The 25,938-nt window shown below is 30.6% G+C and overlaps 5 protein-coding genes across 6 annotated transcripts in view; 3 read left to right on the top strand and 2 right to left on the bottom strand.

Moving 5' to 3' along the window:
• The first annotated feature begins 1,083 nt into the window (after window positions 1-1,083).
• LOC119682533 (histone-lysine N-methyltransferase eggless-like) lies at window positions 1,084-7,547 on the top strand. The gene is made up of 14 exons (XM_038095994.1): window positions 1,084-2,625; window positions 3,695-3,824; window positions 3,882-4,183; window positions 4,250-4,496; window positions 4,559-4,682; window positions 4,808-5,189; window positions 5,259-5,468; window positions 5,535-6,041; window positions 6,106-6,248; window positions 6,329-6,506; window positions 6,575-6,700; window positions 6,760-6,947; window positions 7,018-7,102; window positions 7,168-7,547. The coding sequence occupies exons 1-14, from the start codon at window positions 1,315-1,317 to the stop codon at window positions 7,372-7,374; spliced, it is 4,140 nt and encodes a 1,379-aa protein (XP_037951922.1). The 5' UTR covers window positions 1,084-1,314; the 3' UTR covers window positions 7,375-7,547.
• A 1,530-nt stretch (window positions 7,548-9,077) lies between these two features.
• Window positions 9,078-10,068, top strand: LOC119682488 (E3 SUMO-protein ligase NSE2-like). Its single transcript, XM_038095939.1, has 3 exons — window positions 9,078-9,285; window positions 9,339-9,732; window positions 9,805-10,068. The coding sequence occupies exons 1-3, from the start codon at window positions 9,198-9,200 to the stop codon at window positions 9,911-9,913; spliced, it is 591 nt and encodes a 196-aa protein (XP_037951867.1). The 5' UTR covers window positions 9,078-9,197; the 3' UTR covers window positions 9,914-10,068.
• Window positions 10,069-10,859: 791 nt separating this feature from the next.
• On the bottom strand, window positions 10,860-11,652 carry LOC119681212 (mediator of RNA polymerase II transcription subunit 29-like). The gene has a single exon (XM_038094330.1). The coding sequence runs from the start codon at window positions 11,537-11,539 to the stop codon at window positions 10,973-10,975; it is 567 nt and encodes a 188-aa protein (XP_037950258.1). The 5' UTR covers window positions 11,540-11,652; the 3' UTR covers window positions 10,860-10,972.
• Window positions 11,653-12,894: 1,242 nt separating this feature from the next.
• Window positions 12,895-19,399, top strand: LOC119680610 (inhibitor of Bruton tyrosine kinase-like). 2 transcript variants are annotated; one of them, XM_038093524.1, is made up of 11 exons: window positions 12,895-13,017; window positions 13,079-13,290; window positions 13,344-13,412; window positions 13,478-13,668; window positions 13,749-14,328; window positions 14,393-14,520; window positions 15,160-15,303; window positions 16,754-17,343; window positions 17,405-17,528; window positions 17,595-18,288; window positions 18,352-19,399. In XM_038093524.1, the coding sequence occupies exons 2-11, from the start codon at window positions 13,123-13,125 to the stop codon at window positions 19,297-19,299; spliced, it is 3,636 nt and encodes a 1,211-aa protein (XP_037949452.1). In that variant the 5' UTR covers window positions 12,895-13,017; window positions 13,079-13,122; the 3' UTR covers window positions 19,300-19,399. The 2 variants fall into 2 exon arrangements, with proteins under 2 accessions (XP_037949452.1, XP_037949451.1); XM_038093523.1 differs by lacking the exon at window positions 12,895-13,017 and having other exon boundaries at window positions 13,024-13,290.
• Window positions 19,400-19,568: 169 nt separating this feature from the next.
• Window positions 19,569-25,938, bottom strand: part of LOC119674892 (NADPH oxidase 5-like) — a 21,172-nt gene continuing 14,802 nt past the window's right edge. Inside the window, exons 2-10 of the mRNA XM_038086047.1 lie at window positions 25,390-25,631; window positions 24,023-25,328; window positions 23,743-23,957; window positions 23,025-23,075; window positions 22,890-22,969; window positions 22,499-22,657; window positions 22,062-22,378; window positions 21,904-22,000; window positions 19,569-19,932 (exon numbers count right to left, since the gene is read on the bottom strand). Of these exons, the coding sequence (XP_037941975.1) occupies window positions 19,735-19,932; window positions 21,904-22,000; window positions 22,062-22,378; window positions 22,499-22,657; window positions 22,890-22,969; window positions 23,025-23,075; window positions 23,743-23,957; window positions 24,023-25,328; window positions 25,390-25,631 (2,665 nt within the window). The 3' untranslated portion in view covers window positions 19,569-19,734. The remainder of the gene's footprint in view (window positions 19,933-21,903; window positions 22,001-22,061; window positions 22,379-22,498; window positions 22,658-22,889; window positions 22,970-23,024; window positions 23,076-23,742; window positions 23,958-24,022; window positions 25,329-25,389; window positions 25,632-25,938) is intronic.

Raw genomic sequence — 25,938 nt, 5'->3', positions numbered from 1 at the left:
AAATTCAAAAATTTCATTAATTTGAATATTGGGAAAAAGGTAAAATTTCAGTGTTTTATTTCGAAGTTTTACACATTCTTACAAAATCTTAAAATTCTGTACTCAATTTAATATTCAATTTTTTATTAACGCTAAAATGCCTTCTATTAAAAATAATATTAATAATTTAATACTACGTATATATCCAAAGAAAATAATATGTTTCCAATACAAACTTAGTAAAAGTACTTATTAAATAAATTTCGTTATCCGTACAATAAGTTTCCGTGCTTTTTAACTTACTTAAAAATAAAGTAAGGAAAATTAAACCAAAAATGTCGAATACAACCATTAAAAATAAATTTCCCAAAAGGAAAATATTAAAAAGGCTTTTGTTTGTTTAAAAAAACAACTTTATAATATATCAACAAGCAATTAAATATATAATTGATATAGTCAATTTGATGTATATATATTATATATCCATTACAAATTCAATTTAAAAAAAAACAAAGATTTCAATAAATTCTTTATAATTGTTTCAAATTTTGGTAGTTTCTCTTGTGGGAAATATATTTTTAAGTGTTTCATTCAACATTCTTCGTCTTAAATGAGCTGATTTTCTTTTATAGTAGCAAAAAAATACTCGCAACAGCAATGCTCTTAAAATCCTCAGAGTTAGGTTTGACTCGGAAAAAATTTAAGACTCTCGTTTTAATGCGGCCAAATCTAAAAATCAGTTTATTGTGAATGTTCACTGAAAATAACAGAACAGCACAACAAAAAGCTCTGAAAGAAAAAATGTCTGTGCTCTGCACTACTACACATAAGCATTGTATACGTTTACACAAAATAAAACATATTTCACGCTCATGAGAGTTCATGATAGTGTAAACTGAACTGACAGTTCATGTTGTCGTCAATTTCATCTCACGTTCCTGATAGTGTAAATCGGCCCATACACATAATTCTATTTCGTTTGTAAACGATATTCAAAAACAATACGTATTTGCATTTTTATATGCAAACAAAATTTAAAAATATACATACTTGGATTCGAATAGCCAATGAAGACACCTTGATAAGTAAATGTAATAAAAAAACATTTTTAATGTGCTAAATGCAACAGTGGTATGATATTGAGTTGTGGAGTTGGCATCACTGAAATGTTGTGCGAATAAGTGGCAGCTTCAACTCCAAAGCGTTTGTTTTTTATCTTACATGCATTTTGTTAGTTTTCGGTTTTTGCATTATTAAATTCTACATTTATTAACAAAGCCTATATTAATACTATTTATACCCTAAAGTTCTCTAACTTAATGCAAGTGTGAAAAAATGTCCGACGATATTGAAATAATTGATATAGATGAAATAACAGAAACGCCTGCAATGCCGGTTGCAGAATCGATAACCGAACCAGCGCAAAACAAGGAAAAACTTGGAAGTAAAAATTCTGAAAATATTAATGAAAATGAAACTGTTGATGCAAAAAATAAAACAAATGAACAGATTTCAAATAGTGCAGATGAAAAAATAGAAGAGGATAATGTTGATAATGACAATTCTGCAAATGCAAAGAGCGCACAACCAGCTACTGAAAAAGACCAAAACACTTCTAATGCAATTGTGGAAAAAAATGCAAAAGAAAGTGCATTAAATATTTCAGCTGATAGTCAAGAAAGCACAGGCTTGGTTATTGATGAAGACGACACTAAAAGCACAGACAAACAGAAGGATGAAGACGAAGATGTTGAAAAATGTATTGATGATGCTGTAGAACGTGACGATAATGTTGTTGAACCAACTAAAGATGAAGCGCAAAGCAAGGATGATGAATTAAAACACAATGCTGATGTTATAGAACATACCGGTGATGTCATGCAAAACATTGATGAGAGCACTAAAGATGCTGAAGCAATTGACAATGAAAGCACAAGCGACAATAATGTAGAACGTTCCGACGCTGTGACAGCTGTGGTAAATTCGGACAGCGTTAGCAATAACCAAAAGAACTTGGAAAAGAGTGAGGAAAAAGGTTCTTGTGAAGATATTAGTGAAGTGTCTGTTGTAACACAGATAGATATTGGTGAAGTGGAAAAGAATAATAGTGTAAAATCTGGTGAAAATTATGTGGAGTCTGTAAACACTCAAACTTCCGAAACATCGGCTTCTATTATAGAAATTAATGATGATAGTGATGAGGAGATGCGTACGGAAGTAAACACAAACGCAGACAACAAAACTGACGATTCATTAAGTGAAGAAAAATCAAAAGTCGATTTAAATAAAAACAACGAAATAAAAGTTGGTGACAATGTAATAGATTTGGGCACTGACAAGACTGAGGCTGTAACACAGAAGGACGAAAAAACGGATTCTTTAATAAATGAAGAACCAAAAATTAATTCTGCATTAGAGAAAATGTCTAAATCACCTACACCTGAGAAGGAGGACGCTAGCTGTCCTGAAAACGGTGATGAAATTTTTTATAATAAACAGTGTGTCAACTATGAGTGTCCAAAAAAACATAAACAATTTGTATTGGCTCCAGTGTTAGTACTTAATTCTTACAAAATTACGAAGAGGAAGCGTCAAAAGGAATTTGTTTGCATTGATTGCTACGATAAAGCTATAGAAGCTTATGAAGTGAGTATTGCTAAAAATATTGTTCTTGAAGGTAAAACTAATTTAACTCAGATATATTACTATTAAAAGAGTAGTTACCTTTTACACACTGAGCAGATGATGTACTTAAGTGACCACTACAGACGTAAGTTGTTTCTGACCGTTTTCGGCAACTTTCAACAGTCGCTGACTCGAAAAAATTATCAACATACATGCGTACATACTATTAAAAGAGTGATTACCTTTTACACACACTGACCATATGATGTATTTACTTAAGTGACCGCTACGAACGTTAATTGTTTCTGAACATGTTCGGCAACTTCCAACAGTCAACATGATCAGTGAGTTGGATTGATGTCGCCCATTAGTAGTACTGTATGTCTTTAAACCATAAGTCACCTGGTTCTGAGAATGTGCGTCATAGGTGGTGCATACTTCACTTTAATCCAATTAAAAAAACTAATTTAATAATTTTAAATCGTTTTTCTGTTCGTTATACAAAATTTTGTAAAAACTTCGTTATAATCAGCTAAGTTTTGATAGGTTTCTCAGCCTAAATCAATTACAACCCAAAAAAAAGTCACTGATTTTTCAATTAAATAATCTTTTATTACCTACAACCTCTTAAAGATGAAATAGAAGGATATTGACATTTGCAGATGGAAAATTTAAATTTAAATTTAAAAAATTAAAAATTTAAATTTTCCATCTGCAATTACATGATGAATTTATGGTTAAGGATGTGGATAGGTTATGGTTGTGTGATAGGGGAGAGGATTATTTGGAAGTGGGAATAGATTGAGGAGTTTGTAAGATTTCTGGAACCATCCTTCGAGTTTAATGTACCATTCAGCACACCCAAGAACTACACAAGCATATCCTTGGGAGTTATAACAACAACGTTAGGTTTATTTAAAATCGTTGGGTAGATCAACGAAGTTCTCCCGGTCGTAAAGACATTCATAGATTAGAATGGATAATTGTCCCATCTAATAATTACAATATATCGAATTAAATTAGTCTATGCATTTTTACATTTGTAGTTTATTCTTTGTTTAGTTTATTTATATTAAATAATTATTTTTAGCTTCATGTATCTGCACTCAGTGCTAAAAAACCCGTATATTTGGAAAATGATATTGCTGCTCGTCAAGAATATGTCGAAATTATCGATAGTGATGAAGATATTTCTGATGATGAATCCAAACAGGATGGAAGTATGTAGACACAAATTATTGTTTTAAATATAATTTTTTTAACATATGAAATTATAGATGACGAATGTATGCCTCAAAACGTAATTGACACAGTTGAAAATGAACTTTGCAATATAATTAAAAAGACTCTAAATGGGTTTGAAATACAAAATCAACTCACTTGGACCAGAAGTATTTTGGAAGCGCGATTTAAGCGTATTGCAGATGAATCCAAACTCATTGGCGCAGAATTACGCGAATTACAAGATAAAACTAATAATATGTATCGTTCACTTTACAGTACACCGAAAGTGAAGTTGCGTGAAATGCCACCAATACACTTAAATACGGAGGGAGAATATGTAAACGCTGAAATGGAGGTAGGAATCTCAATAATTTGGTTTTTATGTCATTTAATTTTTTGATTAACTTCATTTTTTAATTAGATTCCTGTTGGAGAATTGGTACGACATCCCGTACAAATCAATGGTACTTATTATGCTGTGAAGAATAAAGCAATTGCAAGTTGGGTGCCATGTAAAATAATTGAGCAAGTTGATGGCAATGTTGGTTCACAGAAAAATCTAAAACATTTTAAAATAAAATTCTTAAAGTCACAATATCAAATGCTTAAGACCGTGTCCGCAAAACATTTAGCATATTTTGATCCTCCAAAAGTGCGTTTAGATATTGGTAAGCACAGCTATACGTTAGTAGTAATGCCTTCAACAAACTTATTTATATTTTTCTATTAGGTGAACGCGTTATAGCTTATTTTAACGCCTCATCTTTGTCACGTGGGAAAGATAAGATGTCCATACAAAGTGCTTTTTATCCTGGTATAATAGCTGAACCACTAAAACCAAGCAATAAATATCGGTAAGCATAAAAATATCGGTTAGATATGATAAAATATATTAATATGTTAATAATATTAATATTAATAATATTAATATGTTATAGTATGTTTCATCTAATAATTATATTTTTTTGTTCTCATTTAGATATCTAATTTTCTATGATGATGGTTATACCCAATACGTACAACATAAAGATGTGCGTTTGGTTTGTCACACATCGGAAAATGTTTGGGAGGATGTACATCCAGCTTCTCGTGAATTTATACAGAAATATTTAACCCAGTACTCTATAAATCGTCCAATGGTGCAAACCCACAAAGGACAGAATATGAACACAGAATCGAATGGCAAATGGATATATGCACGTGTTATGGATATTGATTGCAGTTTGGTTTTAATGCAGTTTGAAGGCGCTAAAAGTCACACAGAATGGATATATCGGGGTTCCTTACGTTTAGGTCCAGTTTTCAAGGAATATCAAAAATCGTTAGAACAAACAACATCTCCCAAATCTCGCTTACCAAGAGTAAATATAATATAATTAATAAAATCTATTACTGTGTATATAATTTATAATATATTTAAAAAATTTCAGCGCACAGAACCATTTATACGTTATACAGAAGATGAGGAAGCTACGACAAGAATCTCGGAGACCCGTGCTGTAGCTAAGAAGAGTGTAAGTCGTCAAGATTCATACACACAACAAAGTACATCACAAGCACAAAACAACAAAGTACCGCAAGTACGCCACTTAAACAATTCAACAATTTATCTTGAAGATGAGAGTAAACCGAAAGGAAAGGTGAGCCTTTGTAAATTATGGATTATTATACAGATTTTAATAATAATTTTTAATTGTTTGTAAAAGGTTGTATATTACACAGCAAAGCGAAACTTGCCGCCTAAAAAGTTCGTAAAGCACAATTGTTCTCCTTCTTGCTTGTACAGGGTACAGCACAATCTCAGCGCATATAGTCCATTATCAAAACCACTACTCTCCGGTTGGGAGCGTTTGATATTTAGACAAAAATCTAAGAAACTTATTGTGTATCGCGCGCCATGTGGGCGATCTCTACGAAATATGGCCGATTTACATAAATATTTGCGTATCACACGGAACGTTTTGAACGTGGATAATTTTGATTTTAGTGCAGAAACGAATTGTTTAGCTGAATATGTTATTGATAGTGCGATTGTGCAGAAACGTGACATATCTAATGGTTTGGAGAAAATGGCTATTCCTTTGGTTAACTACTATGACGGTACACTGCCGCCGGAATGCGAATATGCTGCCGAACGCATACCAACTGAAGGTGTTAATTTAAATCTTGATGAGGAATTTTTAGTTGGTTGCGATTGTGAAGATGATTGTTCGGTAGGTTATCAGCAGTATGTTTGTATAGATGTAATATTAATATAACTGATTTCCATTATTTAAGGATAAGAGCAAGTGCTCTTGCTGGCAGCTTACTATATCTGGAGCAACATATAAAAACCTAAATGCTAGTATAGATGAAATTGGTTATCAGTACAAACGGCTGTACGAACACGTCCCAACTGGCATTTATGAATGCAATTCTAGGTGTGTAAAGTTATATATAATAATAAATAATTAAATGCCTATAAACAATTTACTAAACATATTGAAATTTTTGTTTTTAGATGCAAGTGCAAGAGTAATTGCCTTAATCGTGTCGTACAACATTCTTTGCAAATGAAGCTACAAGTGTTTAAAACCTCAAATCGTGGTTGGGGTTTGCGTTGTTTAAATGATATACCGCGTGGTAGTTTTATTTGTATCTATGCTGGACATTTGTTGACCGAGTCTAAAGCTAATGAAGTAAGTTACACTAAATCATTACGAGTATATTAAAATTTATTATTAATAATTAATTATCCTTATTATAGGGTGGACTTGATGCCGGTGATGAATATTTTGCTGAATTGGATTATATAGAAGTAGCTGAACAACTAAAAGAAGGTTATGAATCAGATGTTGAACCACTTGAACCTGAAGATGAAGAGGAAGATGATGTATTTTCACATAATATCTGTTGATATGCTTTTATTTAATTGTTTAAATATTTTATTAGGATGCTTACATGCCGGAAGATGATGATGAATTTACTCCAAGTAAAGCATATCTCTATCGTTCAAAAGGCAAACCTAAAAGATCGACACGTTTCAGTCAGTCTGGAACCAATGAAAATGAATCTCAAGAACGACAGGTTATTAATTTTGATCCTAATGCTGATATGGAGGAAACTACTACTAGGCATTTGTAAGTGAACTCATTACTATTTGTAAAACTTTACTCTACTTTGCTACTTTACTTTACTCATTGATTTCAGATCAATGCGTAAATTGTTTGGTAGGAACGAGGCTTGCTATATTATGGATGCTAAAACTATTGGCAATCTTGGACGTTATTTTAATGTAAATTTATTTTATTACTTTAATTAAATTTAATTTAACATATTTTTTTATAAACTTTTACACAGCACTCTTGTTCACCAAATCTATATGTTCAGAACGTTTTTGTTGACACACATGATTTACGTTTTCCATGGGTGGCATTTTTCGCTTCAACTCATATACGCTCTGGTACTGAGTTAACTTGGAATTATAACTATGAAGTAGGTGTAGTCCCGGGAAAAGTGTTATACTGCCAGTGTGGCGCACCAAATTGCCGTCAGCGCCTACTATAAATGAAATAACAACTAGTGTTAATTATATTCTAAATTGTAATATAAATATGTAGCATAAAATTTATTTAAAATACATAATACAGATTTGAATTTAAATTTTAAGTAGTTTATAGTTACTGAAATAATGTGACAAGCGAAATTTGTAGCATAGTATTTTTAATTACATTTTTAACATTTGCAAATTATTATTTGTTTAATTATTATGTTATTTATTAAATTGCTTGAATAAACATGTAAAATAATTAAAATAAATCAAAAGTTTTATATATGTATATTATTTTATTTATTTTATTTTATTTTATTTATTATATTTTATTTTATTTATTATATTTTATTTTATTTATTATATTTTGTTTTTTTAATTATATTTTATTTATTATATTTTATTGTATTTATTATATTTTATTTTATCTATTATATTTTATTTCATTTATTATACTTTATTTTTTTTATTATATTTGATTTATTTTATTTCGTTTGTTATATTTTATTTTATTTATTATATTTTATTAGGTTTATTTTATTTAAAATAAAATATTGGTGGATAGGACATGCATTTCTTAAATCCTGCGATGAGATCACGCACACCGCACTAGCCGATCTAGCAGATCTAACATGAGTTGTAGAAAAGCAGTATATCACGAAACTGGCAAATCGTTTTACGAATTAAGACAAATAGCACAAAATAGAAACTGTTGAAAACTTTTGTTGAGTCCTTAAGCATAGAATAATAATAATTTTATTTATCATATTTTCCTGTCCAGTCGTTATATTGTAAAATCTTTGAATCAAAATAGTTTTAAGAATACCACAAGATATCCATAACCCTATCACGCTCGATTTAAAATTAAAAGGATTTGAACATTTTTAAGTTCCTTAACTTAGCCTTTCCTTAGATTGTATCGGTCAAGTCGAATTAAACATTTGAATGCAAGAACTCAAAACCATGGAATAAGATCTAAGTTTTTTATAGATTAAAGGCAGAATTAGTTGTCGTAGACGTAGCAAACGATAAAAAAAATAAGTTAGAACGGGTCAGCTGATTTCATACAGCACAACTAATTCATTCCAAAAATATGTATATCCATATGCGTGCGGAAGAGCATTTAGCGTGTAAGCGACTTAGCAGCTGACACATACACACACTCCATTTCCTTGCCCCTGCCTCGCATTCCTTTTAATAAACGCGACCGGTATGATCCCTAGAGTAAAGTTTACTATTAACTCAGATTACCCTCTCATCTATAAACACTTCCTTTAAAAATCACTTCGACCATGCTTTCCTGACTTCGATAAATTAAGCTTGCTGAATACTAAGCCTATCTGCTCTTCTTTCCGTACTTTATTACTGGAAAGGGGTTTCAGCAGCTCACAGCAGTTGAAAACTTCGATATTTTCATTTATAATAGCTGGAATTAGTCGACTCAAGTCTCACACTGTGGCTTTTCACGAAAAATAAACACATCTGTTGAGACAAAAATGTAAATAGTAATTTGTAATATAATTAACAGCTAAACGCCTAAAGCATGGTATAGACGATGCTACATGTATGCACACCAAGTATGTAGACCAGGTATGTGCAACATTTACGAATCTTAATGAAAATTTTTTATTTTTTATTTAAAAAGTGATGTTGAAAATTAAAAAACAGAAATATTCAATTAAACAAGCAAGCCAATAAAAAGTTAAAGTTTTTCCCAAAAAAATTAATTTTTTTTCGTATCTCCAGGCAAGTGTTTTAATTCTTACTATTCCTGGTAACAACTGTACCTACCCTGAAATAATAATTATTTGAATTCAAATTTTGCATTAAGAATCGAAATATGGACGAAAAAGTCGAGGCCGATTTTGCAAGGGTAATGCAATGCCTAACTGAGGCACAGAAATTGGCGAGTAGTCTAGGAACGGAAGGTTGTACAAATTTTTAAAATATTATAAAATTTAGCTATAAAAAAGTTTTACAGAGCAAAAAGATCCAAGACAATATCTTGAGATGTGCGAGGAACTTTGCAACATTCGCCAAAGTTATAAAGCAAAAAAGAAAATTTATGAAGCAGCTGGGAAAGAAGAAACACTTGAAGGCTATGACCAAGCACTCGAAAGAGGCTTAAACTCTTTACCCAAAAAATTTAATGCAAAAAACACTATAGAATACAAAGCATTTTCTGCTAGTATGACTCTTGATGAAGAAGAAGTTGATAAACGTGGTGAAATGGTTGTTAAGATGGGACTAAACAAGTTTGACCCTTTAAGCAAAAAGAAAATGGTCGATCCAGTAAAGTCTACCGTTTGCGGGCACCATTATGAAAAAGAAACCATTATTGCTTATATTAAACAATTAAAGAAAGACAAAAGAAGGTAAGTGATGTCTAACAATAATTCAATGCCAACAATAGTACATAAATAGTAAATAATTGTATTCTTTTTCAGTTGCGTATGCCCAGTTTCCGGTTGCATGAATAATAAAATGCAATTAAAGGAATTACAAGATGATCCAGTTTTTAAAGAGCAAATAGAAAGTGACGAGGAGGAAGATTGAGTATAACTACATATTTCAGAGCAGCGTGTTACTTTATACGTAACGTTTAATTCATTCCAATTTCTTATATATAAGCTCTCATCAAGATTATGAAAATATTTTTTTATAATAAATAAAGATGTATAATAATTTGCCTGAATTATGTGTATAGAGATACGTTCGACGAACCATATGGTAGTCCATACATAAATATTTTTCTTGCTTTGATGTGCCTTGGTTCTACGATTTGTAAGAAATGTTTTAATATTGAAGTTTAACTGTATTTAAAATGTTAAGATATTTACAATAATTTATTTCAAATATCATTGCACATAATGATGTTTTTTTTTCATATTCATTTTCTTTTTTTTTTTATTTATTTCAACTTGGCATTCATGCTATTTCTGTGAAACTGATTCGAAAAAACAGTATTTCATTTCATTTATAAATTAAGTTTTATTGATGTAAGTAATATAAATTCAAATTTATTAAATAAACTATTTTAAAAACTACACAGTATGGTTTTAGAAATCCAGGGATCGTAACAGTTATCATGTGAAAATAAAACTCAAAAAATAATAATTAAATCTGCTTTATCAAAATTAATTATTATCTTGTGCCTTTTATTTTTTCAAGCAGAAATAACTCTTACAACTGTTTTTTTTTGCATTTATATAAAAATCAAGAATAACTCTTATTTTTGAAAATAAAATATAATTCACACTGGCTTGATATTTTTAAAAGCGAAAATATAAAATGCATTTCGCATATAAGGTAGTTGTTTTTGTAATTTCATACAATATGTATTTAAGGTTTGGTGCACGTAGAATTACTTTTGGTTTTTGTATTGTTTTGTGTACAAAACTCTAAACTAAATATTTACCTGCACCAATTCTATAATACATTTGTTAAGAAATAACAAAAACAACTACCTTATATGAGTAATGAAAATTATATTTTCGTTTTTAAAAACTTCAGGAAGGCCAGGATGAGCACTATTTTATTTCCTAAAATAACTGTTATTTATTTTTTATATCTTCAACTTAAAATAAATCATTACATATAAAAATAAATCTTTTATCAATCAGCTTGAGAAATGTTTTGTGCTGCACTGATCAGTGTATCGTGTATAGCCTTTGCTGATTCCACATGCGCACGCACTGTATTTAAGTATGTAGAATATGACATAGGAACAGCGGGATTATCTGGCATATACGGAGCAGCAGCTACATTTCCAGGCAAATAATTTTGCGCAGATGAAAGTTGCTGCATGCATAGCAATGCAGTCTTCAGGTTCAATTCAATTTGATCACAATATACAAAGAAATCTTCTAAATGTTTATCGAATCTCGGTGGATGTGGAGCAGCGTCTCGTTTTAGATTATCTGACAAATTGTTTTGCTGTAAGGCAAATGCTGCAGCGCGTAAAGTTAAAAATAACGATTCACGTAGCGGACCAAGTAAACTTTTAACTTTCGAGATGTTATCAGTTTTTTCTGCCTGTTGTTGTTGTTGTTGCTGTGCCTGTTGAACTGGGTTTGGCACCTGTGGCGACTGTTGCTGCATAGCTGGCGAAACCACTTGCATCATTGCATTTGGGCCAGGTCCTACACCCATTTGTTGTTGTTGCATTGTATGCATATTCATGATTGCTAGAATTTGTAATAAACTACTTTTATATCAATTAAATTTCTCTCAATGTTAATTTATTGTATTTCGACAAAAATTGTACTACTTTTTGCACAAATTCCAAATGTCATTTTTGACGTTTGCTGAGCATTGAGAAACAGAGAGAATGAAACAAGAAAATATTATTTTGAAACTTTTGTACAGTGATATAAATAAATAATTTGTGAATGAAAACTTATTTAATTTCCGTGCGCGAGTTTGAGTAAATTGATGGTAAATGAAGGGAAATAGTAAAATATATCGATATGGCAGCGAATGTTGATAGAGTAAATTAAATAAAAATTAAGTAAATTAGGTATTACCATTATGAAAATTTTATAAGATGTTTAAAAAAAAATAAAAAAATTTGTGTAGTCCAAAAAATTTGAATTTACTTTGAATTTACTTAAGAAGTAAAAATTTGTTAGTAAATAAGTTAAAAATATTAAACTGTTTTTTTATACTTTCTTTAAGTACTCCTAAAACTTTTGGTATATATTTATACATATATTTATATTTAAAATATTTTTTCCACAATTTTGCATATTTTTAAAATATTTTATTTCTAAAATTTTTAAATTTGTGAAAGTTTTTAATTTTGCTCGAATTTTTGTTAACAAACTTTTGACATATGACTGGAATTATCGTTGAAATTTACAATAAGTTCACAATAATTCGCTTATTGCATTGGTAATATTTTTTTGTCACATTTAAAAGCTGTTGAAAGCACCTAAATATTTTATATCTAATAGTGATTTACGCTTCACAATTAATGGACTTCATTTAAAATATGTTTACTCTCATCTTGATGATGATATACTATGTTTTGCGTTACAATAATAATGCAACATATTTCTAGTGAACATTCACAATAGACTGATTTTTAAGTTTGGCTCCATTAAAACTTAAGGTTGCGGTTACATTGCATGCGAATTTTGTCTTGCGAGTTCGTACGAATAAATCAAATGTATGTAATTATTTGTTAGTGGTCACAGCTGCTGAAAATTATTCGCTGCTGAAAATTATGTAAGTAAAACCTAACTCTAAAGATTTTAAGAGCATTGCTGTTGCTTTGAATGTTTTCTTTCGTTACATATAAACATATGTACGAACACGCAAGATAAAATTCGCATGCAATGTAACCGCAGCCTAAGACGTACAAATTTTTGCAAGTAAAACCTAACTCTAAGGATTTTTGGAGCATTGCTGTTGCTTCGAATGTTTTCTTTCGTTACACTGAAAGAAAAAATTATGGCAATATATATATTTCTAATACCTTTCACTCATTTGTAACGAGGATGGAGTATTGTATTCTTTAATAATTTTCAAAACATTATGAAATTCAAAACATCAGGACATTGTACTGCGAATAGCAAAATCAGTTGTTAACTTTTTACGCCGATCCACTAAGTTGTCATTCGTTTCGTGACTGCTTGTAATAAGAAAGGTGAATTTGTGTAAATAGAATTGCACGAAATTGCAAATTTCATATTTTGTAAAAGTGTTTATTTATTATAGACATCTTAAAGGTAACTGGGTTGTGTTCATTTGTTATTCAAGATATGTTCAATATTAAAAATTATGAGTACGATTGCACTATAAAATGCAATTGCCGTCAACACGCAAATGCAATAACTGCCGCATTGACCAAGCGTTCAATTAGCAATGAAAAATTAGCTGCATTTATAGCTAAAACTTGCCGAAATTTTGCCGACAATGTTGATGATCTCGTATGTATTCCTATAATGAAATTTATTGCCTCATTGTAACGTTTACACTTTAGGGACGGTCGGCGGTGCATATAGCAGCGTCCGTTGACCGGTATGAAGTATTGGAGTGGCTACTAAACCAGGTATGTTTTTAAATCAAATTGAAAAATCATAATTATATTGTGTATTATAATAACAACAATTGTAGGGTGCAATTATAAATGGACGAGATTTTGAGTCAGGTAATAGTGCCTTACATCGTGCCATTTATTACGGTTGCGTCGATTGTGCAGTGCTATTAATACGTTATGGAGCTAGTTTAGAGTTATTAGATGAAGACACCTGCACACCTCTGCATAATGTTTGCCGCTTAGCTGATTATTCAGGGGAACATGACTTGTTAGTAGCTTGTTTATAAAAATATTTTTTAATATATAAAATATTACAATTTTAATTAATTATATATTATTTATTATTAGCTCGCCACGAAATGAAGTGCTGGTTTGGGGCTCAAACAGAAACTATAATTTAGGAACGGGTAATGAAGAAGGCTGTAGTACACCACAGACAATAGAATTTTTTCGAAAACAACAGACATCACTTAAATTAATTGCCTTAAGTGCTTATCACACACTTTTTTTGGATCATCAGCATCATTTGTATGCAGTTGGACACGGAAAAGGTGGCAGGTTAGGGACGAAAACTGAAAATAGTTTACCTACGCCGAAAAAACTTAAATTGCCATTTGAAAATAATGCACATATAATATGTATGAGTGTTTCGCGTCAACATTCTTTATTGCTTACAAATAAATCTACAGTTTTTGCTACTGGAATAAATGATAATAAGCAATTGGGTGTAAGCACAGCTGGTGATAAATTGATGGTTTTCAAAGAAGTTGCTACGTTAAGAGACTTGATTTGTATGCCATTGCAAGCTGTTATTGCAAAAGATGAACATTCTATTGCGTATTCAGAGAAACAAGTTTTTATTTGGGGAGCAAATTGTGGTCAATTTGGCATGGATGCCAAAGTAAAAGTTGTTACAAGTCCGAAATTGGTAATATAAAACTATTTTTTTTTATATAATTCGTACATATAATTTTCTTCAATCCATTTTGCAGATGAAGATTCCAGTGGATATTAAAATAATTTCTGTTGTTGGTAACAACTGTGCAACTGTGATATTAACTGATTCTAATGCAATTTTATTGTATTACAATTACAAAATGAAATCAATCAAAACGCCTAAGTATGATATATATTTTTATATATTTATTTTAAAATGTCTTATACATTTACAAATTTTTTGTATGCTTAAAATTTTGAAATTATTATCTGTGTATGATAAGTGATATTGTTATCTAAAAGTTACAAGTTAATTTTATATTTTGATAAAATTAGTTTTATTAATTATCAATTTATATATTTTGCAGATGTAATAGATAATAACTAACATATAGTATCAATTTTTATGGTAATAAGGGTTTTGTTCCTAAGCAGTTCTTCTATTGGTCGCGTGATTACACTATTACTTATGGCAATACATAATTTACTTGATCGTTTTATGTTAAATAACTTACTTTCAATCACATTAGAATTAATCATAAATAGTCTAAGCTGCGATAATAACTAATACGATAGTAGATAATAACTAATATATATTATCAATTTGTATGCTAATAAGGGTTTTGTCCCTATTGCATTACTATACATCCTTTCATTTAATGTTTAAATTAGTTCTTATTCTTATAGAAAAATTACTCAATTTTATTGTATTAAGTATATTTGTATCGGTTTGTTTTCAGTTTTCGTTTGATATATATATATTTTAAATCGTGTCGAAGAAATCCAATTTTAAATGTTTTAATAATAAAATTTTATTTTACAGCTACGAGTCTATAAAAAGCATTTGCGTTATTGGAGGAGATATTACTAAAACCAGTAAAGGATCTGCAAGTGGTCTTAAACTTTTGGTATTAACCGAAACAAATGTTGTGTTCATTTGGTATGAAATTACACAAAATTTTTACAGGTATGTATACGCAGAATACATAACTTGTATTATTAATTTAATCTTTTTAAAAATACTACATATAATTGCACTGTGTCAACATTTTTTATTGATTCCTGCCGTGTTCATTTACTGATTTAAATTGATTTACAGAGTACAGAGCGATGACCTACATATGTACTTCTAACATACAAGACGGTTAAAGTCTGTGAGATAATGTTAGGCTTATATCATAGTCGACAATAAATCTACGTGTAGATAATCTGCCACATAGTTACTGTTGTACGAGGAAGAGTCACCACAAAAACTTTTCACCACACTAGCCAGATTTATCTATATCTATATGCTAGCATAGTTGAGGTTCTAAAGATAATATCTGTTTTCATACCATAGTAAACTTTAAGCTGACATGGAGCTGGTTTGAGTTGGTATGTGTAGGCTTATATCAATTTCCATACCATAGTAGATTATAAAATTATATTAAGCTCATCTCGAGCATATTTACTGTTGTACGAAGAAGAGGCACCAGAAAACCTATTTTTCTATTGCTAAGGTTTATCTAGATATACATTCAAGTATATATACGCACTATTTATGAAATCAGTCCACAGCATGTCCACTGTATAATGTATGGAATATTTGCGTTTATCAATGCTTCCGCTTGCTAAGAATTTCAGGAATTTAAAAACGATAATGATTACTACTAAATGAGGTTCGACTTCCTTCCACTTTCTTTTTCTACCTTTCTTAGTTTTCTAACACTTGCACTTATTTATAGTCCTTTTTGTGTTTGAATACATACTATTTTCTATGGAAAATATATATATATATATAAAGATTGCAAGAATCTTGTGATATAAATCACTACTATTATTGGTGTTATACTTTTTATTGGAAACGAAATTAGTACTTAACAATTTTCTTTTTGTTGCGATCATTTATGAAAGGGATGAGTGTAAACAAAAGTGGATTTGGGTTGCATACAAATGGTGGCAATGGATGGTATCAGTGAATATTATCACTGATATTATTAGTATTTTTTATTATTATTAGTATACTAATATTATTAGTATTTTATCAGTGAATAGAATCCCCTCGATACTGTTAAATTTATCGATAAAAGTGACCCATTATTTCCACTAATACTATTTCATACTATATTCAATAGTATGGTCTTATTGGCAGTTTTCACTTTATTTAATGATTAGTTTAAAAATATATAACTTTTTTTGTTAGGTAAAACTATAATCCTATCAGTTTTTTGACTTTTGATAAAACTTGGACATGGGATTTCTGCAGGACGTTTGAATTCAATTTTATAGCATTAAGGAAATCCTATCTTCAGATATTATTTGAATCTCCACAATTTATTTTTTAGATTCTTAATCGTCGCCACTGAAAATTAATTTAATAAAAATTTGTTTATTTGTCAAAAATGCAATTACTTTCTACATTTTTGTAATATTTGCAGATGCCTTTTCACACCATTAAAAATTACAGAAATCGATAAGATATTCTACAAGGGAAATCAAATATTATTACTATCTAAAGGTGATATCTACAAAGGAAAATGTAATCAGATACCAATACCACAAAATAAACTCAATGGAAAATATACGTATTCCTCGAATGAATGGAGCCCATGTTATCGTACAGAAGTATCAACAGATCATATGATTCGTATTGATGTGGAGCGTATACCACATATCGATCGTGCGACAGATATTTTTTGTGATGATGACTTCACTTCATTTGCCGTCCTCCAAGAGTCTCATCTTAAATATTTTAAATCACCTGCTTTGCTAGCAGAAAAATACACTTTTAAAAAATTGTTTCACGATGCCAATGAATTTGATGCTGTACATGATGTAGTGCTACATGTCGATGATGAAATATATGCAGCACATAAGTTGATACTCTATGCACGCTCCCCTGGTTTACGCGAATGTATTACTGCGCATACTGAAAAACATGTTTATCTGAAATTTGATGGTTTTACCGGTAAAATGCTGGAAATAATTTTGAAACATATTTATACAAACTATTATCCAAATAGTGAAGGTGTGTTTGTCAGTCACATATATAAAAAATATAAATAGATAAATTGTTATATTAATTGCAGATTTTGACAATATACAGAAAAGCTTGGGTCCCGATAGTCCCAATGAAAGCAGATTAGTTTGTAAATTATTTATGTTGTATGCTGAGAAATTTCAATTGAACGATTTGTGCAATTATTTAAAGAGGTATTATTCAAAACTATATGATATTTTATATACTCTGTAATTAATTTGCATTTTTTTCGAAACTAGTTTGGAGGAAGCGCCATCAAATTCTTTTGATTTAGTTCCCAAAGGGCGCTTTAAACGCTTGCAACGTTCTGATTTCCCAGAACTTTACGATGTACGTATCATTTGCGGTGATAATGCAGAATTATCCGCACACAAATGCATTTTGGTAGCACGTTTGGAATATTTCGAAATGATGTTCGCACATACATGGTCCGAACAAAAGGTGATACATTTAGAGACTGTACCTGTGGCCTACATGGAACCAATATTAGATTTTCTGTATAATTGTGATGTGGAACTATTTCGCAAGCAAAATTATAATGAAAGTTTTCTTTATAATATGATTGTATTCTGTGATCAATTTTTTGTAGAACGACTACGTAAAATCTGTGAAATTATGATTCTAGATAAAATAACAATACGTAAATGTGGCGAAATGTTAGATTTTGCACACACCTATAACTGTGAAGCACTTAAGCTTGGTTGTTTGAATTTTATATGTCAGAACCTAGCGCGTGTTTTAGTACAAAAAAGTCTGGATAATTGCGATCCTGACGCATTAAATTGTATTAATTCTCATTACCGTTCAATATTCAAAAGAGCTTTTGATTATCGCATCATTACTCCATGCTCTGAAGCTGTAGATGATGATTTGCTATATAGTTTTGTAGATGATTTTCGAGTGGATCTTGACTATCGAATGGATGAAGAACAGGTTCGTATAATAAATGATTTACATTATATCTATTTTAAATACTTATATATATTTCTATTAAAGGATGCATTGAATAAAGGTGCAATAAAACAAAAATTAAGTGAAAATAAATATAAGCAATCAACAAGGCAGCATGAACGTGATGCTATTGCTTCAATGATGAAATCTTTGAATGTAGATGATAAAACAAAACAATCACAGGAAGAAAATAGTAGATATGTGGAGGAAATTCAGAAAACTGACGAAAAGATACATGAGGAATATAAATCTTGGATGAAAGTTGCAGATAAAAAGGAGCAGAAGAAAAAGGTGTCTGTGCCTACTAAATCAGACGATAAAGCTTTCGTCAGTGAGAAAGAAAAGTTTTCTCTAATACCACTTATTAAAACGACCCCTAATCCAACTCCTCCTAAAAGAAATACAGTAACACCAGAGAAGATAACCTTGCCACAAGAAAACAGCACTCCCAGTAAAACCTTTAATTTAAGTTTAGCTGATTTTACACCGACACGTGATAAATTATCACAAAAGCAGAGAAAACGCTTGTCATCTGAATCATCAAATTGGCGCAACAACTCAATATCAGAACAACCATTGCCAGCAGTAACACCGCCAAGTCCACCACAGCAAAATGCTTGGAATCTTAATGTACAATCACCTACTTCGTCTTCAGCTACATATGATGCCGCTGTTGAAATTGGTTGCGCTAATGATCCTAATTCATTTGCAAATAGAATGCGATTGGGTAACTCAAAGCAAAGCGACACTGCTTCCAGTTCCGCTGCTAGTGTCAATAGTTTTGCTCGAATATTAGCTGAGGAACGCAAGCAGCGAGAATATTATGAACGAATGCGTTCCAAGTCTTTAATACTGACTCAAATAGAGGAGACTGCAATAACGGAATTAAGAGCATTTTACAATGTCGACAATGTGACCGATGAAGTGATAACAATTGAACGGAAACCAATGCCAAGTACCATTAATTTTGCCCAATGGCAAAATAAAAAATGAAATGTGAATACCATAGAGTATGGTATTATTTAATAATTAAACAATTTAATTGTTTATTAATTTTTTTTTTGATATATTATATTTCATCAAGACGAAGTAATAGTGCGCTGTGCTATGTTTGATTTTATTGCAAATGTTTTTATTTTTATATTCGTTTTAATTTTTGAATATTTAATTTTATTTATAAAAAAGTATAAATATTTTTTTTATACAGTTTGAAAAGTACATAACAAATTAAATAATTAAAAATATCGGTAATAATATCAATAAATACAACAACAATATTAAAAATAATTAAATTCAACAAATTTAAATTAAAACATAAACTACACTAAACATATCCCGAAACCTTTTAAAACTACGCCAAGCATCTAGTCTCAATAAATAAAAAGAAGAAAATAGTTGCTTTAAATTCAAATAAATTTCTTTCGGAATTTAAAAACATTCTTTTCGGAATGCAAATCCATATTCATCGCATTTAAAACGTAAAGTTTTCGCCAGTTGAGGTGGTCCACAATAGAAAACAGTGACTTTGCCTTTCTTTTGCGCTTGCAGCTGCTTGAAGACTTTATCCCAATTAGGGCGACCAGCATTTGTTCGTGTTTTGAGTCCTGTTATAAGATCGCGTTTTCCCTGTAAGTACATTTTATAGATTTTTTATTAGATATTAATAGTAAAATAGTAGTATAGATAGATAAAAAGATAGTAGATACATAGATAATAGACAAATATTAAATATTATAGTGACGTCTTTATTTTTTTTTGTAAGTAGTTGGTATATGGGTGTGACAAGTAGATCCTGTGATGAAGTTCATTCAATTATTCTGTAATATTTTCTAATTTTTTTTGTATATTATATTTGCAATTTTTAAAAAAGGTAGTATTTACTTTCAACAATAACAGTAAGGATTTATTATTATTAATAAATGTGCTTTATTATTTTAAAGACCAACATTTTTATTAATAATTTTGTTTTTGAAACCGACAAATTGATGAATCTTACAGTTTATCCTATCTTTAGTCTTTATCTTTAATTGACCCTGAAAATGACTATAGATTATGTTTGAAATATTGGTGTAAATAAAAAACATTTTAAAATCTAATTTTTTAAAAAAAAATGTATTATTTAACAATTGATCAATTAGCCCATTTCAAAAACAAAATTATTAATAAATCTACAAACAAGGGTGTTGAAGTTTTCAAAAAACCATTTACAATAATTAAGTGTAGCTGTGGTTTATGCGTTCCAGCTGATAAAGAACGCAGCGAATACAAGTTTGATCAATGCAAATTAAGTGTACGTTGGCTTTATGTCCACGGTTGAAATTTAACAGGGCTTAATTCTTGATAATTTAATTTCAAAAATTATAAATCGAAAATAAAACCAATAGATTTTTCAAAATACCATTGATAATGAATATTTAAGGATATTCAAAACACTATATGGTCAGCTCAACGATTCACTTGAATAAAAATTTTTAATTTTCTCACAATTATTTTGTCATAGGACATATAATTCTTAATTATTATTAAATATTATTATAAAAAAAAACATTCAGAAGTTTTTTCTCACGAAATTAGCTGTTATGTTTAAGTTGTAATCTTGTAACCAAAGCCCACTTGAGTTCAAACAATGGCTCGTTGTAATGCCTCGTAGGCAAATGATCAGATATCCAGTAAATTTAAACCGCAATTGGAATTATGGTATATAAAACGGTGAAGGCAGGCATGTATAGCTAGCTTTTACTTCTGTAAAACGATTAGGATGATTAGAGAGAAATTGGGAACTTCATTCTAAAATTGTTTTGTGAATGTGTATTGTGGTTTTATGTTCCATACTTTGCTATGGCTCATGGATCAGATTCAAAAGCAATATATTGTAATATTAATAAGTTCGGCAAATGCTAAGAATATCGTGTGTAGGTTCTACTGTGGTAATTGCGTGGCTCTCAACATTTTTATCCTCATGATATCAATAGAATTATGAGGATTCGTATTAAAAGCAATTAATTGATGTCTGTATCCAGACTACAAGATAACTGCAGATTGCAAGTCGAACTTAAGGGTTATAGTTCCATTGTGTCTACTCACTCAGTTAACCTCTTGGTTCAATGTTCTATAATTAATGCTTTTTTAAGTGTATCGCAATTTCATCTGAGTCTTTCAGGTCCTAAAAACCGGTTTCTAGTAGTAACTATTTTCTGGTAATTTTTTCCACAAATATATTTTTAAGGGATTTAATATTTGGAAGAATATAAACATTTGTTTATTTAACAGCATAGATGTCATATGTTTTTTTAATGATAATTTATATCTTAAATCTCTCAAGAACATCAGTCAGATATCGTGGGTTGCTGTGAAAATTTGTTGTGTTTTGTGTCCAAACCATTCGAGGTAGATTTTATCTTAATTAAATTAATGGACGGTTTTTATAATTAAACTAATCATCCATTTTATTAACTTAAGTAAAAAAAATGTTTCATCACAGTTGAACTAGTAGGATTATTATATATTGCATATATACAATATATATATTTCACATTTACTATATTCACTATATTCATAAGAAGTAACTCTATAAATATGCTATAATTTCAAACTCACCTTTTCGTGAAGTAAATCCAAAGCTAGTTGCAAGCCCACAGCCTTCATATCCGTTCGTTGTAGTGCGCTTGTTATATACATATGCATATCGAGAAATCTATAATAAGAATTTCACATTAAATAAAAATTGAATGTATTATATATAATATATGTAATACCTTTCCATGGCGTGTCCTAGTTCAGCTTGTTCAATTTCTAACTGTGAAAGTAAATTAACAAACCATTCAAATGATCGCTGATTACGATTAATCCAAAAGAAATCTACTTTTCTAAGGTTCATCACAGTTTTGGGTATATCACTGGCCCATTCATGGTTGCAACGTGGGCATGTATGTCTTGCTTTCCAATAACGATGCATTATGGATTGCAAAATTGATGCAAACGGCGTGACACCAATACCTGTAGCGATAAGTACAGCATGTTGTGCACCAAATATATGACTTGATGGTGCTCCATAAGGTCCATCAATGAATATCTTAATAATTTTAGGGATAGACAATTTTAAAGAGAAAAGTTTATTTATTTTTCAAACTTATGTTTATAAAATAAAACAGAAAATATATTAAAGCAAATATAATGAAGTTTAAACCCAAACCTCTAAAACGCCTGCATCTAGTGTAACCTTCCCAGAGTTAGTGGAACCATGTGTGGGTAAGCTGCCATTACAGCCACGATTCTTTATAGATGTTGACAGTGTACGCAAAAAAGTAGGTCTACGCAAACGTCGGGTTTTAGTAGTCGCAGAGTAAGAATCCTATTTTATTTAATAATTTATTTTGTGGGTGTGTTTGTATATTGGACCAAATTTAAACCCATTTTATGATGCCAAATGTAGTAAGGATGCGTGTAGTAAGAGAGATATCGAAATTTAATTATGAAAATTTTATTTACAAGTTTTACTTTGTGGATTTTATTGTTATATGTTGAAGCAGAAAAGCAATGATATATTTTATAAAAGATTTATAGAGTTTTAACTTTGTGCTTACCTCCAGAGGTTTCGCAGCTTGATAATCTGTACTCTTCGCTACTTCTAAATCAGTGGTTTGTTGTGAATATGAAGTGTTTGCTTGATATAATAAAAAAATTAGTTTTGTAACAAGTAAATAAACTTATGTAAATACCTGCTTGTACTTTTCCTTCCTCAGCAGCCATTATGGAGTGTGGAACTGGATCTAAGACATTGAAAATATATATTTAACACAGAAATAATTTTATAACTATGATACTTTTATATATACGCTTATTACTATTGCATATTAGTACTATATTGTAATAACAGTTTTGATCAAAATACTACTAGATACTATTAAAAGATTTAGTTGACCTTTTCAATCACCTCTAGAAACCAATCGGTTTCCACTTCAAACCTTAACATTCTTAATAAGTCAATTGTATCCAGTTCTGCCAATTCTTCAAAGTAGCAATTTCGCAAGGAATTAACGCTTGTAAGGCTGAGAAACAGAGAGTAATGGAAAAAGTGCTCAATCGCTTTTTTTTTCATGCCCTCAACCTGATAGCTGCTGCATAAGTTTCTACTGACGGTACTTAAACTAATAACATGTATATGTTACCTGTCAAAGGTCCCAGGGGAACTGCGTTATGACGTCAGTAGATTGACACTGCTCCGTGTTAAACTTAGGAGCGTAATTGTTCTTTTGGGCATATTTTCGCCCTCAGTTGCCTTACTAAATGGCAGATTTGTTTACGATTTAAAGTGAGAACTGTAATATCTGTCTTAGATATTATTCTATATAATTTTTAATAAGTTGTTATGGTTCTAATACATTATTAATTATTTATTGGTTTGTTAGATATAAAGGATAAGTCCAAAGTACTTACTGCTTTCAGCCATTTTTGCTTGTGGATCACAGTTTTCCATGCTTGGAGTTTTGAAGGCAATTATTGTAGGTTTATTACGCATATAACGAAAACTTTGCGCTAAGGATTTATTTTGTGGACTGAGGTAGGCCAAACCTACACTTTGACAACGTGCACGTCTTAAACGTGTTTCATCAAATGATCGTTCAGATTCCGAACGCCCTAAGGCACGTATCCTAAATATTTTTAAAACAAAAAAAAAAATGTAATTATAAAAAGCCTTTAGTACCATAATACGTACGCTTTTAGACGTGCTCTTTTCTTAGACTTCACTTCAATATCGGGAAGGGATATACTTTTTTCTAATGGTGGTTTATAGTTAAGATTTTGTAGTTTCTTATCTGTTAAAATTCGTCGTCGACTAAGATCTATTGATTTTCCATAGGTATCATACTCATCTGCAATAAAAGCTTCATTCGAAACTCCTGTTGAACGCCTTGCCTGTGAATCCTTGCGAGAGAAAGTGCGTTGCAATGTGCGTTTAATACTTTGTATACGGTTAATGGGTGCGTTAGAGTTTCCATTACTGTGAGACGCATTAGTGTGACTCTCTGTGGCTAATTTCGATGGTGTAAAATTTTTTCTTGGTGGTCGTATGGGCACATCAACATATGCTGATGACTGTTGTATTTTTGCTAGATTTTGTGCAAGAAAATCAGTTTGTGGTGTTGAGGACATAATTGCATTGGTGTTAGTTTCATTTACTTGACAGAAACTTGTTGCAATTGCCTGCAAATGTGGTACATCTCCCCCTTGATGTAAACGATGTTGCTCTTTTTCAAAATACTGATACAAACGATTGGTCCATTCACCTGCGGTACGTATATGCAACCACATATAATCTTCTTGTTCAGGTGCAGAGCTTATAGTAAATGGATGCCATTCATAATTAGCAATAGCTGGTATATTCACAAACACATAATCACCAGGACGAAAATTAAAGTTGAAAGGTCTCTTAATGACCAAGTGTATAACTTTCGATGGCAATAATAGACCAGAACTTATGTACGTCTTGCCGTGTTCACCTCGCATCCATACATAGCGAAGTATACGTTCAACTATATACACAAGGCCAGGCACTAAAAACCACTTCCAAAAGTTTGGTCCATGAAATAGAGTTAAAATCCAAAACGGTATATAGAGAAGATGGGTCCAATAAAATATTTCAAATGAGCCCTTACGCCGCACGAACGGCTGGGAGCATATGAACATTATTAGCAAAATAACAAATAGAGCCACTCCAGTAGGGTTCGCGCAACCTGGTATTAGACCAAATAAACCCGGCCGATCTGTTAATAACCATTCGATTATTGTATAGTGCCCAGCATTTATTCTTTCATCATTTACTACAATTATTGTAAAATTAAATAAATGCATTAAAGTATGTATCAGGCTTAGAATCGAGATGACTATGCCTGTCAGTTTATGCAGATATATGTGATGATCTAGTGGCAGATATGTTGATAAACCGTGCGAACGTAGATAGGTAAGGGAATGTCGTAACATAAGTACGAGCACCCACGCACAGTTAAAGTTAAGACACTGACCTTTAGTTTGGAAAAGTAAACTTTAGTATGATTTTCTTGTTAAGTAATAAACCCGACTTACCGCAGGCTCTGGCTATAATGACAAATCCATTACTGGCTCGATATTGAATGGCACGTGAGATGAAGAGACATAAGTTGACTGCAATATATACGAAGAGGTACGAAACGAATACTTGGTTATTTTTCATATAAGCGGGTGTGAATTGATACGGTATCCAGAGGCAATCCTTTAATTTTTTTGATTTCGATTTTGATTTTTTTGCGGAGCTATCTTGAGAGATTGGTACAAGCCAACGATCGATTCTAAAATATTGTAAAAAAATATTAAAAATAATTTTATATAAAGTTTTTGTGAAAAGTTATATAAAATTTTCATATAACTTGTTTTTTTTATGTGTTGTAAGGCTTAATAAGTAATTAATTAAAGAGTAAGACAGGCAGCAAAGGCACTTAAGGCGCTGTTTATTGTTCATTTCTTATCTATGTATTTATTTATTTTATTTTTTATTTATAAACTCTTTTCTTTTTATGTAATTCTTATTTTGTTTCTATTGCATTAAATTTTATTTAATTATTTTTATTTTATTTTTATTTTATTTTTATTTTATTT

Source organism: Teleopsis dalmanni, chromosome 2 (genome assembly GCF_002237135.1).
Source record: "Teleopsis dalmanni isolate 2A chromosome 2, ASM223713v2, whole genome shotgun sequence".
NCBI lineage: Eukaryota > Metazoa > Arthropoda > Insecta > Diptera > Diopsidae > Teleopsis > Teleopsis dalmanni.
This window is presented reverse-complemented; position numbering and strand designations above follow the sequence as displayed.

Excerpts from the sequence above, each read along its gene's own strand:
- LOC119682533 (XM_038095994.1), top strand. The coding sequence starts at position 1,315 with ATGTCCGACGATATTGAAATAATTGATATAGATGAAATAACAGAAACG. Across the intron at positions 3,825-3,881 it reads TGAATCCAAACAGGATGGAA|ATGACGAATGTATGCCTCAA; the intron begins GTATGTAGACAC and ends ATGAAATTATAG. Across the intron at positions 5,190-5,258 it reads CCAAATCTCGCTTACCAAGA|CGCACAGAACCATTTATACG; the intron begins GTAAATATAATA and ends AAAAAATTTCAG.
- LOC119682488 (XM_038095939.1), top strand. The coding sequence starts at position 9,198 with ATGGACGAAAAAGTCGAGGCCGATTTTGCAAGGGTAATGCAATGCCTA. Across the intron at positions 9,286-9,338 it reads GAGTAGTCTAGGAACGGAAG|AGCAAAAAGATCCAAGACAA; the intron begins GTTGTACAAATT and ends AAAGTTTTACAG. Across the intron at positions 9,733-9,804 it reads TTAAAGAAAGACAAAAGAAG|TTGCGTATGCCCAGTTTCCG; the intron begins GTAAGTGATGTC and ends ATTCTTTTTCAG.
- LOC119681212 (XM_038094330.1), bottom strand. The coding sequence starts at position 11,539 with ATGAATATGCATACAATGCAACAACAACAAATGGGTGTAGGACCTGGC.
- LOC119680610 (XM_038093524.1), top strand. The coding sequence starts at position 13,123 with ATGTTCAATATTAAAAATTATGAGTACGATTGCACTATAAAATGCAAT. Across the intron at positions 13,291-13,343 it reads CCGACAATGTTGATGATCTC|GGACGGTCGGCGGTGCATAT; the intron begins GTATGTATTCCT and ends TTTACACTTTAG. Across the intron at positions 14,521-15,159 it reads AAATCAATCAAAACGCCTAA|CTACGAGTCTATAAAAAGCA; the intron begins GTATGATATATA and ends TTTATTTTACAG.